The 12,665-nt window shown below is 40.2% G+C and overlaps 2 protein-coding genes across 4 annotated transcripts in view; both read right to left on the reverse strand.

Moving 5' to 3' along the window:
- LOC135073031 (cholinephosphotransferase 1) overlaps positions 1-8,948 on the reverse strand; it is a 30,536-nt gene extending 21,588 nt beyond the window's left edge. For 2 of the 3 annotated variants that reach the window (XM_063967035.1, XM_063967036.1), the window contains exons 1-2: positions 8,539-8,948; positions 3,688-3,928 (exon numbers count right to left, since the gene is read on the reverse strand). In XM_063967035.1, the coding sequence (XP_063823105.1) occupies positions 3,688-3,928; positions 8,539-8,750 (453 nt within the window). In that variant the 5' untranslated portion in view covers positions 8,751-8,948. The remainder of the gene's footprint in view (positions 1-3,687; positions 3,929-8,538) is intronic. The other variant, XM_063967033.1, reaches the window with a different exon arrangement.
- A 920-nt stretch (positions 8,949-9,868) lies between these two features.
- Positions 9,869-12,665, reverse strand: part of LOC135073458 (uncharacterized) — a 60,319-nt gene continuing 57,522 nt past the window's right edge. Inside the window, exons 37-38 of the mRNA XM_063967641.1 lie at positions 11,135-11,317; positions 9,869-10,421 (exon numbers count right to left, since the gene is read on the reverse strand). Of these exons, the coding sequence (XP_063823711.1) occupies positions 10,224-10,421; positions 11,135-11,317 (381 nt within the window). The 3' untranslated portion in view covers positions 9,869-10,223. The remainder of the gene's footprint in view (positions 10,422-11,134; positions 11,318-12,665) is intronic.

Genomic DNA, 12,665 nt, shown 5'->3' on the forward strand with positions numbered 1-12,665 from the left:
ATTAACCCATATCACAATGACGGCAGGCTGGCGCCCGTTCCTTGCTCTAGCTATGTGCCAAACGATTGCGTTTTTCACTTTGTTTGACTGATAAACCAGTAGGCATTTTTAAGTAAACCGAGGTTACTAAACAATGCATGAACCTCTTCGATTATCTGCGTGTTCTGAAACTCATTATCTTTATCTCATGTTTCCGACAGAAACATATCCTGAAGAATGGAAGAAGGATGGTCCTGCGTGGATGGTATATGATTGCACAGTGTTATCACAGATTACTTAACAGCTCCTACGTGATGAAGCTCCGCGTACAACAGACGTGTTCTGAATATTAATATACTATGACGTATTACGTCTTACCAACAATGGAAAGAAAAAGCGTTTAAGTTGAGAGGTTCAAAGGATAGTGCCAGGGTCTGGACCAAGTGCTGCTCAGAATCAACCCATAGTGCATTTTGTTCCTCAGGCCAATACTAATGTGTAAACCGAAACGCACTTAAATCTATCCCTGGAGTTAAGAGAAAAAAAGAGTTTTGTTTTGAATTATTTACATACAAAATATCATCGATATATACGTACTACCAGGCCTGTTCATCTCCGCGAGTTTACATTGAAAACAAAACACGCACGATAGCCACCTACAAGATTACTATTCGACAAGGCCTCACATACGAGCGAACATTGACTCACGCACGCGTATTCTTGTGTATGATGGAAAAAAATAAAGAAAATGGTGTACTAAATACTGTGCAGTATTTAACTGCCTAAATAATAATAAAACACAGAATGTACTTTTTTAAGTTGCCTGAAAACACTGAGAGGTAAATAAGTAGTTAATATTATTCATGATAATTCAAGCTAAATCATGTATTTCCTCCGCCATTTTCTGCAGTTTGGCACCTCACGTCACATCATTTTACCGAAGTCAGCCCTATAGCTTCGGCGCAGAGCCGATCACTGACGTTTGTCAACAAAATGGTGCTTGACTCTTGAGACAAGCTAAATTACACCATATTGTTAATGCCATTGAGCATACATTTTTTAAAATACCTTCGCGAAGGAAAACTTCTGTACGTAGTACTTATTATTATTCTGTGGTACTACGCATAAGATTTCGTGATTTTGGCATTAAATAACACTCGCTATGTTAAACTTAACCATACTGCATCCGTACACCTTACTTTAGTGCGACTTAGACATTCTTTATAAGCGATCTAATGCTGTTGCAATAATTTGGTTAGTTGACAGAAATCATTATTTCCAAAATGAAGCAAGAAGTTTTAGTTCTCTATCCTTGCGAAAAATCAGTTTATTGGTGTATTGCAATCGATTATTGAAGTTATTGTAAGCTAAAACTTCTTGCTCCATTTTGGAAATAATTAATTTCGGTCAACTAACTAAACTACTGAAACAGCGCTTGATCGCTTATAAATAATGTCGAAGTCGTACTAAAGTAAGGTGTACGGATGCAGTATGGTTAAGTTCAACATAGCGAGTGTTATTTAATGCCAAAATCGCCAAATCTTATGCGTAGTAGGTATACATCGATGATATTTTATATGTAAATAATTCAAAACAAAACTCTTTTTTTCTCTTAACTCCAGGGATAGATTTCAGTGCGCTCTGGTTTACAAATTAGTATTGGCCTGAGGAACAAAATGCACTATAGTTTCATTCTGAGCAGCACTTGGTCCAACTTCCATACATGGATTGGCACTGTCCTTTAAATTCAAAATTAAAATCATTTGTTGTATATTTTTGGTTGATTTAAACATTATAAATATACAGAAAAAGCATAGAATAATTCTAGAAAGTATAAAAGGAGAAAATACTAAGAACGGGAGTCTTAACTGGTCAGCCGATCCAGTTAGTGAGTCATAGTTTAGTGAACTGCAACAGTTGATGTGTTCATCAGTTCCAGCGAAACGTCCGGCGTTTCACAGTCGTCACGGGGGCCATGCTCGTTACCGGGCATGCAATACGCCACAAGGTCCTCCAATTAATTACCGGCTACTTGGAAAAAGTACCGTGGAAATATCGAGTCCTTTAATTGACATTTGCTATACAAACTACTAGATTGCAATGGGTGGGTTTGTAGAGCTGGTAAATGGGTCAGTCTCTAGCAATTTCTTTGTTTTATAAATCCAAATACGTTTGGAATCATGACATACTTTTCAGAAGTTTAGACTGTTAAAATCGGTTACATTCTTAGTGCTCTAGATTTGATCAACTTACGGTCATGGAGAAGGGGGACCAACGGACACTAATTAGCTATTTTTAGAACACATATAGGGCAGTACGTCAGTCATAACTGTCCGACTGGTTGATTTCGCTTCATTTAAATTACCTCGCATTCTATTAGCTGGCGGAATCACGCGTCATCGACAATCGATACCACATAGAGCGGTACATCAGGCGTGAACAATGGTCGATCATCAAGTCGCGCCTGTTTTGTCGACGTCATAGCACACATACTGACTGAAGTAAATAAAATCTTAAGCATATAACAGCAGCAGCATACAGCAAAGGAGACTGGAGCAGTCTCGATTGACAGTCTGCTTGTAAGATTATGCGAGGCGAATGTAGGGCATTGAAAAGGGAAAGTAGGTTTGCAATGACTATTGGCGGTTAGAGAAATACGAACGAACCTTATAAAAAGCAAAGTCTTTTAAATCTAGAAAGCTGAATTATTATTAGGAACATGAATTTAAATTCAGACAGCTAGTCTTTGCCTAGGTACCTAATAAAGTAAAACGCTGCACCTTTTATCAATATTCTACATCCACAGGATCTATCGCTGAAATTCAATTTCCTCGGATATTGCTCGGTGGCGTCCGCTCTAGGTGGCATAACCTTTGCCGCACGTAAGCTGGACGGGTTACTACGAAATCGCATTTCCTACCATAAGGTGCATATTGGACACAGTACTTTCTGACAACACGCAATATCCTATCTTGGTGGGTCGTTTGCGTTCACAGGTACTGTTTATATGCAATGTGCGCTCGTTCCAATACGAATATGGCAATGACGCAGCAATGCGGGAAATATCCGACTTACGATTACTAAATCGGAGACTGTTTACTTCAGAGAACCGGTATTTGCTGCAGAACACTTGCTACGTATATTTTAACGTTGTTGATGCTTGAGTCATGTATGAACTCGGATTTGTTACTTTCTTTAAACAGAACTTGCTTGTTTAAAATATCAGTGGGTTAAATATTTATCAATCAGTTTACCTACGTGCATTACATTGTTGCAATGGAAGAGGAGAGGAGCACACAATTTGGAATATTACGTGATAAAATGAATCATCACACTTTCAGAGTATAGAACACAGATGTACACAATAAGAACAGTAGTTGCGTCAGATTTTCACTGACTGATCTACTGGCTCCTTGCAACCTTTGTCCACTAACTAACTACTCGTAGCTGGTCGTGTCGGTTTTCAGAGTCCACTCTGAACTAAACTACACTTTACGTCTAGGCCAAATGACATCCCCTGCTGGACAAAGGCCTCCCCCAAGGATTTCTATAACGACCGGTCCAGTCCTGCGCTGCCCGCATCTTTCTTAACTACACTGAACCACATAACCTTCATTTGAATTTCATTCTGGGGCTGTCCAAAACCGTCAATGTCTCATCAACAACATTGCCTTATAATGGCCTATTCTACAAAGAACCAAGACTGACCTGGAAGAACATCCATGTCGGGTACTCGCCAAGCTTGACCGCGATGCAGGCGCCGAGCGCGATGAACACCGTCGATATGCTGTCGCAGCCGTGGTCGAAGAGTTCTCCCAGCGGAGACTGGCTGCCAGTGCGGCGCGCCTGCTTGCCGTCGATGGCGTCCAGGCTCTGGTATACGAACACTCCGAGAGCGCACAGGGCGCACGCCCAGCGAGGCGGGTCTTGACGCGCGTCGGGACTATACCTGGTGGACGCAAGTTGGAAGTCAGTCATAAACTTGACTTTGACTTTTGATAACAGTTTGATAAGAATTCGAACAGAATCGAAAGCAAATGTAAAGCTAATTATTGATATTGTATAGGCTCTAAGAGCTAGGTCACCTTATCAACATTTAGACATATCATCATGTTGTATGAAGGAAAATGAAGGTAGTTTGAATACAAAACTGTGTAGTCAGATGTCTAGTGACTACATTACACTAAATATTGTGAGTAGTTCTGAAACTTACACAAGTTAGGTACTATAAAATGCCTTCTTTTCATAATAAAAAAATAAATATTAAAGTAGGTAAATTCTCAGTTTGTATATCAATGTTTACATTTATAAAACTTCTATCCTACTATGGTTCAATATTCTTTCAATATTTTAAACTTAAAAAAGGGCTACTATAAAGTTGATGATTATACAGGGTGTTAGGTAAATGGGTATATGAGCCGACACTAGCCCATGTTAACATGGTCATATAAATGGTATGGTGAAGTCAGAAAATTGATACCTTCATTTTAATTATTTTATTTTTCATACAAATCGGATTTATTAAAATTTATTTTGTATGAAAATTTAAAAAAATAAAATGATGATATCAAATTTCTGACTTCACCATACCATTTATATGCCCATGTTAACATGGGCTAGTGTCGGCTCATATACCCATTTACCTAACTATTGATGTGCCGTTCCCGAGAACGCTCTCCCAACTGAGAATATTCTCGAGAGCGCTCCCGGGAGCGTTCTCCTAAGTGAGAAAGGTTGAGAATCATGTTTATCAAATGGAAATTAACAAACTCTCTTAAGTAAATTAGTATTAAATTAAGTCGACAGATAAGTGTATATTAAACAATACACTCTATTTGCAGTGAAAGGCTATATTCCCAGTGTTCCCGAGAATATTCTCGGGAACTTTCCCGGCAATATTCTCGGCAACTGCACCTTTATTATATTTTATTTTTTTCGTCGTGAAATGTCGTTTTAATGATATGTAAGATGACAGAAATTTCTTTTTACACATAATTAAATAATGTAACTGTCCATTTTTTCGTTTTTAACATGCTTTTATTAGGTCGTCGTGTATGTAACTAACTATGTAATGGAATCGTAGAATCTAAATTACACGTACTTCTAAGTCTTGGATCATCATGAAACTTGGCAATTATAATGTAGATTAGATGACAATACAATATTGTGGTACCAGCTGGTCTGATGATGGGACTGGAAGGTGGCCAAAGGAATTCCTAAACGATACGGCGGAATCACATCGAGTTTGGGGTCATTGGATTTGTCTTTTCGAGATCTTTAAGTGCTAGATAATGTCCAGGGTCCTAATGATGGAGTCAGGAGGTGGCCATAGGAACTCCCTAAACGAAACGGTGGAAACTCATCGAATTGGGTTCGTTGGATTTGTCTTTTTGAGCACTTTAATGCTAGATGATGTCCAGGGTCCTGATGTTTTTTGGCCTTTTAGTGCTGTTAGTAATTAAAAGCGTGTTTTTAGTTTTTTAAACTATTCTTATTTGAAATTAAGGACATATTTCACAATCGCTTAGTAAGGGCCTGTTTCGCCACTTCTGGATAAGTTGTGGATAGCTTGTCTGACGGATCATTTGACACATTTTTATATAAAATACGTGCTAGCTAGATTGATCCGACACTTACCGAATATATCCCGGACATTAGTCTGTACGAGATTAGAATGGTTCTCAAACAGCTGAAAAACAGCAAGGCACCGTAATCACGGCTGAGCTTCTGAAAGCAGGCGGAATGCCGGCACTAAAGGCTTTTCAGAAGCTGCTCGATTCCGTCATCCTCGAGGGAATAACGCCTACGGTATGGCAAAGAAGTATAATGATACTCATCTTCAAAAAAGGCGACAAGACCTTGTTGAAGAATTATAGACCCATTTCGCTTCTGAGCCATGTCTACAAGCTGTTTTCTATAGTCATTACGAATTGTCACGTTAGCAGGCTCGACGAATTTCAGCCCCCCGAACAAGCCGGTTTCCGAAAAGGCTTTAGTACCATAGATAGACCATAATAATATACGCTACGGCAGATTATATGGAAGATCAAGGAGTATAATCAGCCGCTTTGCGTTTGTGAACTATGAGAAAGCCTTCGATTCGATTGAGACATGGGCAGTGCTGCAGTCTCTCCAACTGTGCCAAATTGACTATCGATACATTAAAGTGTTGAAAGGCTTGGACTGTCACTGTGGCGTATTTGTCCACGGTGACAGTCGGTTTCAAGACCAGGACCCGAAACCTACCCAGTTGCAGCGAGGGGTGAGACAGGGAGACGTCATCACCATCGCCCTGGAAGATGTTTTTAAGCTTCTAGGCTAGAGCGGATTCAGCATAAATATCAACGGCGAGCACATCACTCAGACAACAGACGATATCGTAGTCATGGCCGAGATCGTGGACGATCTAGGCACAATGTTCGATGGCCTCAATAGTCTCTCAACGAGTGGGTCTCAAAATGAACATGGACAAGATTTAAAAATCATGTCTAAAGACCGTGTTGCACTCACTCCTCTAAAAGCTGGAGACTTTACACTCGAAGTTGTTGACAATAATGTATACCTGGGACAAACAGTCCAGTTAGGTAGGTTCAACTTCGAAAAAAGGTCAATCATCGAATCCAGCTCAGCTGGGCAGCCTTCGGGAAGCTTCACGATATTTTCACGCGGCGTCTCCGTCGCGTTGCCGCTCCGCTTTAAATCCTCTTTGAATCCGCTTGCAATCCGCTAGGGTGGCAAGGGCCTTAAAACTCAGAGGCACACTGATGTTCAAATACCGTAGGCGAGTCCTAAAGCCGCGGTACGCGTTCGCCACGAAAAGAGTGAGCAAGACAGCAATATCTCACTCACACGTGTCATGCCTTGTTTATAACGACTAGTCTTAACGCCCAGTTTCGAAACATTACAAATAATATCACATAAACAACAAAATTAAAACTAAAACTAAATGTATTCTATCGAGAACACTGAGAATATTCCCGGGAGCGTTCTCGGTTCTCGAGAATATTCTCACTGGGAATATTGCCGGGAACGAGAACTTTCTCAGCGGCACATCTCTATACCTAACACTCTGTATATAAAAGATAAAAATGTTTGGAATGTTTAACTACCTAGCTTGCATCAATACTTATGACTATAATTTGTATATTTTAAAGACTGTAAACCCTTGAAAAGGAGGCTAACAATAGTGACTGAGTTTCTTGCGCTGCTTCTTCTCAGCACTGGCCCATTTATTGAAGCAGTGGTAGGGTTAATATTGGGACGTGAAAAAGTGCTTTTTTAAAGCCTATTTGCAAAAATAAATGAATTTTATGAATTTTAATTTTTTATTTTAAATAATCATCTAAAGTTCTAAACAATGACATTCATAAATTACTGGTGATGCAGATTTACGCACAAGCACACAACACATTACTTTTGTGTCTGGAATTTCTTCTAGAATTGATTCAAATTAAGGGTTGAAGTTTTCCAAATTCTCAACAATACAAATGCTCATTTAAATTAATTTTAAATAAATTATTTAAAAATAGCCTGTATACAGAAAAATCATTATGATATTGTGCAAAATTATCAGGAGAATTAATATTAGCTGGTGATTACATAATCAGTTAATAGGATAATGGAGAGAATATTGTCATTTTCCCCAAATTAATTAATTTTAAATATTAAGTAGCAACAATAAAAACAATAACAAATAATTAACCCATCTGTCCATCATGATCTGTATAGAATGTAGAATTTTATTATTTATTTATATTGGGGAAACAAACAATTTTGATACAGACATATAATCACACAAAAAATAGTAATAGTATCAATTAGAATGAGATTTCTTGAAATTTTTACATCAAAACCATAAAAAGTTTACATAGGACATGCCATTATAAAAACAAAAATGATCATTATTTAAAGCCTGATTTACCTTATAAAGTCTGAGAATAACACAAGAATCGTCATATCAATCATTACCATTTACCAAGGTGCCATGATGAAGAGTACTTATTAGAAAAATGACAAATATTTATGTTCGGTGATGTAAACTTTTGTAGTTTTAGCATTGTTCTGTGATGTTTTGCTTTGAAATGAGTCAAGAATATAAGATATTTTAGCTTATAGCAATAAGGGATAACAAATTGATGCGAGTCATTTGTCTCCAATTGGAATAGTTCTGATGGCTAACCTAGTGAAGGTTTACACTGAATGTCTGATAGTACCAAATTATTATGTATAGTATTTTCGTGGTAATGGCCTTCATTACATACGTAGTAGTCTTGACAGACAGTTGTAATTCTGATTGATATCTTATCAGAAGTTGGTGGTACGAAGCAGCTGCGACCAATCAGACAACTCTCACGCAACTAACGCTCGTAAACAAAAATTGCTCATAGTTTACATCTTTATCACATGCTTCAAAATTTTTATTTAATTTCGCCAACGACCACCTAAAGCACAGTTTGTAAGCTCCAGAAAGGTAAGAAGTCTAAAATGAAAGTCGTTACGCTCGCTGGCGTATCATGACACAGTTTTTCGCAGCAATGTAACCTTCAAATGGGTACTCACCATACTAAAATTAATGTGGTAACTATGTTGACTATTAGACCTAAAATAGTAATGAGATTCGGAGCGAGCCACAGCGGCGTTTTGGACACCAACCAGCACCACCATGGCTGGAGCCATGCATCCAATAAACTAGCACTAACACACGAATACTTGTGTTCACTCAGTCTTTTTAACTGTGCAGCGTTGAGAATTCTCTCTTTATAGAACTGCATTTTTATCCACTGTCACGACATTAATACTTGAAAAATTATTAAACACTACACTGCCACTGCAAGCGAATTTATTCCAAAAAAATTCGCAAATCCTTCCTTCGGCACATCACAACCACGCGCCATAAACAATTTTTGAAGTTTAAATTACTTTTTAAATCAGCTTAAAATCTAGCTGGCAATGACATTCGGTATTTAGCCATACAACATGGCAGCTATCTGTCAATGTCAAAAGAGTCATAGACAAAACTCTAGGTGACAGCTGATTGAATGTTGCCATTTTATTAATTTTACCCACATTAAAGGTAAATGTGAAAGAAAGAAATCGCTTCATATCTTTCATCAATTCTAAAAAAAAGGAAAAGGGTAAATAAGCCAACATAATTAATTTTATTGAATAAAACAAATTATAAAATTAAAAATGGATGAATGCATGATGTTTGTTACTCGTTTTTACGTTTAAGACACAATTTTATGTAATATTAAATTAATGAGTTGTATTTGGCATGGTAACGGATTATTTGCGATTACAAGCGAAAATGATTTAGATAATAATTTACATAATAAATAAACTGTAGCGTAGGGTCTTCAATAAAAGGAGTGGACTATATTTTATAGGCGTTTACTGGTAGTTCTTCATGTTATTACAAGAAATCAAGAAATGCAAGGCTGCGCGACGCGCGTTCGCGGAGGGCGGAAGTCCAAGTGGTCGGCTCCCGAGAGCCGCCCCTCCCGCTGCCCGCGCAGACCGCTGTAGTGCTGTGCTCGGCTTCCGGCGCACGTAGTGATGTGGGCAGCAGGAGGGCGAGTCGAGACGATGCGTAGACATAAACTATATTAAAATCTTTCGTCAATAGCTAGAGCCTAACGGTTTTTTAATAGATTTTTGCATTATTTATCCAAATTATAAACGGGAATAATATTCCCTCAATACTCAAATCTTTATTGCATTTCACTGTTAGGATAGCAAACAATCTGTTTATTAAACTCGCTTGTGTGTGAAATTGGGTGTTAACAAATAGACGAATTTGGATTAATTCGTATACAGAAGGGTTTATTGAGTCAAAATCCCAAGGTCAAGTTTTATTTATTAGAACACGAAATAAAAATAAGAAAAGTCCTTCAACATTAAAATTACGTCAAACAACTTTTTTGACAACATAAAGCTTTATTTCAACAATAATTACATTTTTGTTACAATGTCATAATACTTTGCCATTCACTAAATAGTATAGAGAAATGTAATCAAAATGAAATATTATTACATTTAATACAATAGTCTAAATAATATTGTACTTTATCTGTAGTCTATCATGTATCTACATAAAAATAAAGGTATCATTTTCCAATCAGTCCAACGTTTATTAACATAATATAGTTTAGAATTTTCTCGATTACTATCAATGTTTTTGTACCTAACACGAATTAAATATAATATTATAACAAACAAAATGATGTTGGAGTGGACGACCGTTGCTACCTAGACTTGGCTTGGGACTTTCTGGTTTCGATCCGCTTCTGGAGCGTCGTGAGCAGCGCTCCCAGCACGTTGTGTCCGGGCAGGCGCTTGCCGAACAGCAGGCGCTTGACGGAGTCGTCGTATGTCAGCAGCGCCACCATGTTTTGGAGGAGGAATCCTTGGCAATACTCGAGGAGCTGAGTGGCACCGTAGACCTGCGACAGAAAGAATCAGCTTTGATGTCACCAAAAATGGTAATGTTCCTCAAGATAAACCCTCAAGGCAAGGAAAAATACCTAAATAACTGCCCACACCTCGCCCTCGCCCCGTTCCGTACCGAGCGTTGACGTGACGTCACGGCCGCCAGGTGCATAGTTAACTCTAACGGGTTGTAGTGTAGCGAGTACTACCATCTCCCCAACGCAGCGCAGGACCGGTAGTTGTGGAAATCCTCGGGGAATCCAGACGATTACGGTGCCCTGGGCACGTGCCTAGAGTGCCCAGTGGAAAAGACAGGCCTAAATATACCTTGGCGTGTATGTAGACGGAGACGAGGTTGTGCAGCGCGACGGAGCGGGCGGCGCGCGCCTCGCAGTGCCTCTGCAGCGGCCGCAGCTGGAGGGGCCTGGTGTACCTTGGCGTGGATGTAGACGGAGACGAGGTTGGAGGGGCCTGGTGTACCTTGGCGTGGATGTAGACGGAGACGAGGTTGGAGGGGCCTGGTGTACCTTGGCGTGGATGTAGACGGAGACGAGGTTGTGCAGCGCGACGGAGCGGGCGGCGCGCGCCTCGCAGTGCCTCTGCAGCGGCCGCAGCTGGAGGGGCCTGGTGTACCTTGGCGTGGATGTAGACGGAGACGAGGTTGGAGGGGCCTGGTGTACCTTGGCGTGTATGTAGACGGAGACGAGGTTGGAGGGGCCTGGTCTACCTTGGCGTGTATGTAGACGGAGACGAGGTTGTGTAGCGCGACGGAGCGGGCGGCGCGCGCCTCGCAGTGCCTCTGCAGCGGCAGCAGCTGGAAGAAGGCGGCGGCCGCCAGGACCTCCAACACGGCGCCGTCGGGGATGTCCAGCCCGCCGCACCCGCCCGAGTACAGGTACTTCATCACTAGCTGGAAATAAATTAAAATACTATCACGTTTCCACAAGGGGGAGGCCTGCTGGACAAACAGCAGTGGACGTCATTTGACATTTCAGTGACTTGAAAGAAAGAAAGAAAGAAAAGAAAGAAAAATATTTTTATTTAGTCCAAACATCCTTAGACTACTTACAACAATATAATTACTAAGTAGTTAAATTTGAACCAAAATGGCAGCCACTCAGCATGTGTTATGCCCTAGGTCAAGACCTAGAGTATAACGCTGGTATTCTGTGGCAACCATATCAAGTAGGTAGACATTAATATTTAAGTTTTACACAAAACAAAAAGACAAACACAAAACAAAGACTTAAACTTAAATTAAAAATTCTATCTTATATATGTATGTATCCGTTACACGTTGATTACTAAATCAATCATTGAATTGTTAAGCCTAAATGGGTAGCATGATGTACTGGATAAAATGATAACCACATCTTGTAAACATTCATGAAATGCAATAAACACATTTTGACTTTGACTAAAACGAACGAACTAACGAACGAACGAACGAACTATGAAGTTTGATATTAACAGATTGCCAATCGAAGTAGAATAGGGCACTGAAAAACAGTAAGATGGCAACATAATTTGGCTCTCAGGGTATAGATGACCCACGCTGAACTGTCCCACCAAACTCAATGACAGGGGGGCGCTACCCTCGTTCAACTAGGTATATGGTTTCCAACATGGCAAAAATCGGAACCAGCGATCCGGTATTGACGGTGGCGCCACACTGTCAATGTCATGGATAGGACAGTTCAGTATTTTGGAACTATACACTGGCGGATTGCAAGCGTGTTCAAAACGTCGCGGCTGCGTGGCAGAAACACGAGACTCTAAGCGGAAACGTTGCGAATTCGCGACGTGTTCGTCGCGCAGCCGTGACGTCTTCGCCGCGATCACACAGCGTATTCGCTGCGTCGCCGCTCCGCTTTGAAAACGCTTGTAATCCGCCAGTGTGGCAAGGCCCTAACAAATAGACGAGGGCTATCGTTTTAGCGCCCACCAAGATGGCGCCACTGTAGAGTCATGTCAATCGCCTTGGTGTTCACTGTTAAATATAAAAACATTAGCCCTCATTCACATTATTTAGCTACCACGTGGTAGATCACCAATGAGATGGACGGACCAGATCAAGGCCGCAACTAAGTGCTCGGTTAGCGAAAGTACCCGGAAAGCTGCAGTCCGCGAGGAATGGCGCCGTATTACGAGGAACATCACTCTGAATCGTGATTCAAAATGATGACCACGACCACTCTGACAAGAGTGTACCGACTGAGAAGAAAGAGCTATTAAAAACGTCAATTACACTTTGTTGA

This window comes from Ostrinia nubilalis, chromosome 7, assembly GCF_963855985.1.
Source record: "Ostrinia nubilalis chromosome 7, ilOstNubi1.1, whole genome shotgun sequence".
Classification (NCBI taxonomy): domain Eukaryota; kingdom Metazoa; phylum Arthropoda; class Insecta; order Lepidoptera; family Crambidae; genus Ostrinia; species Ostrinia nubilalis.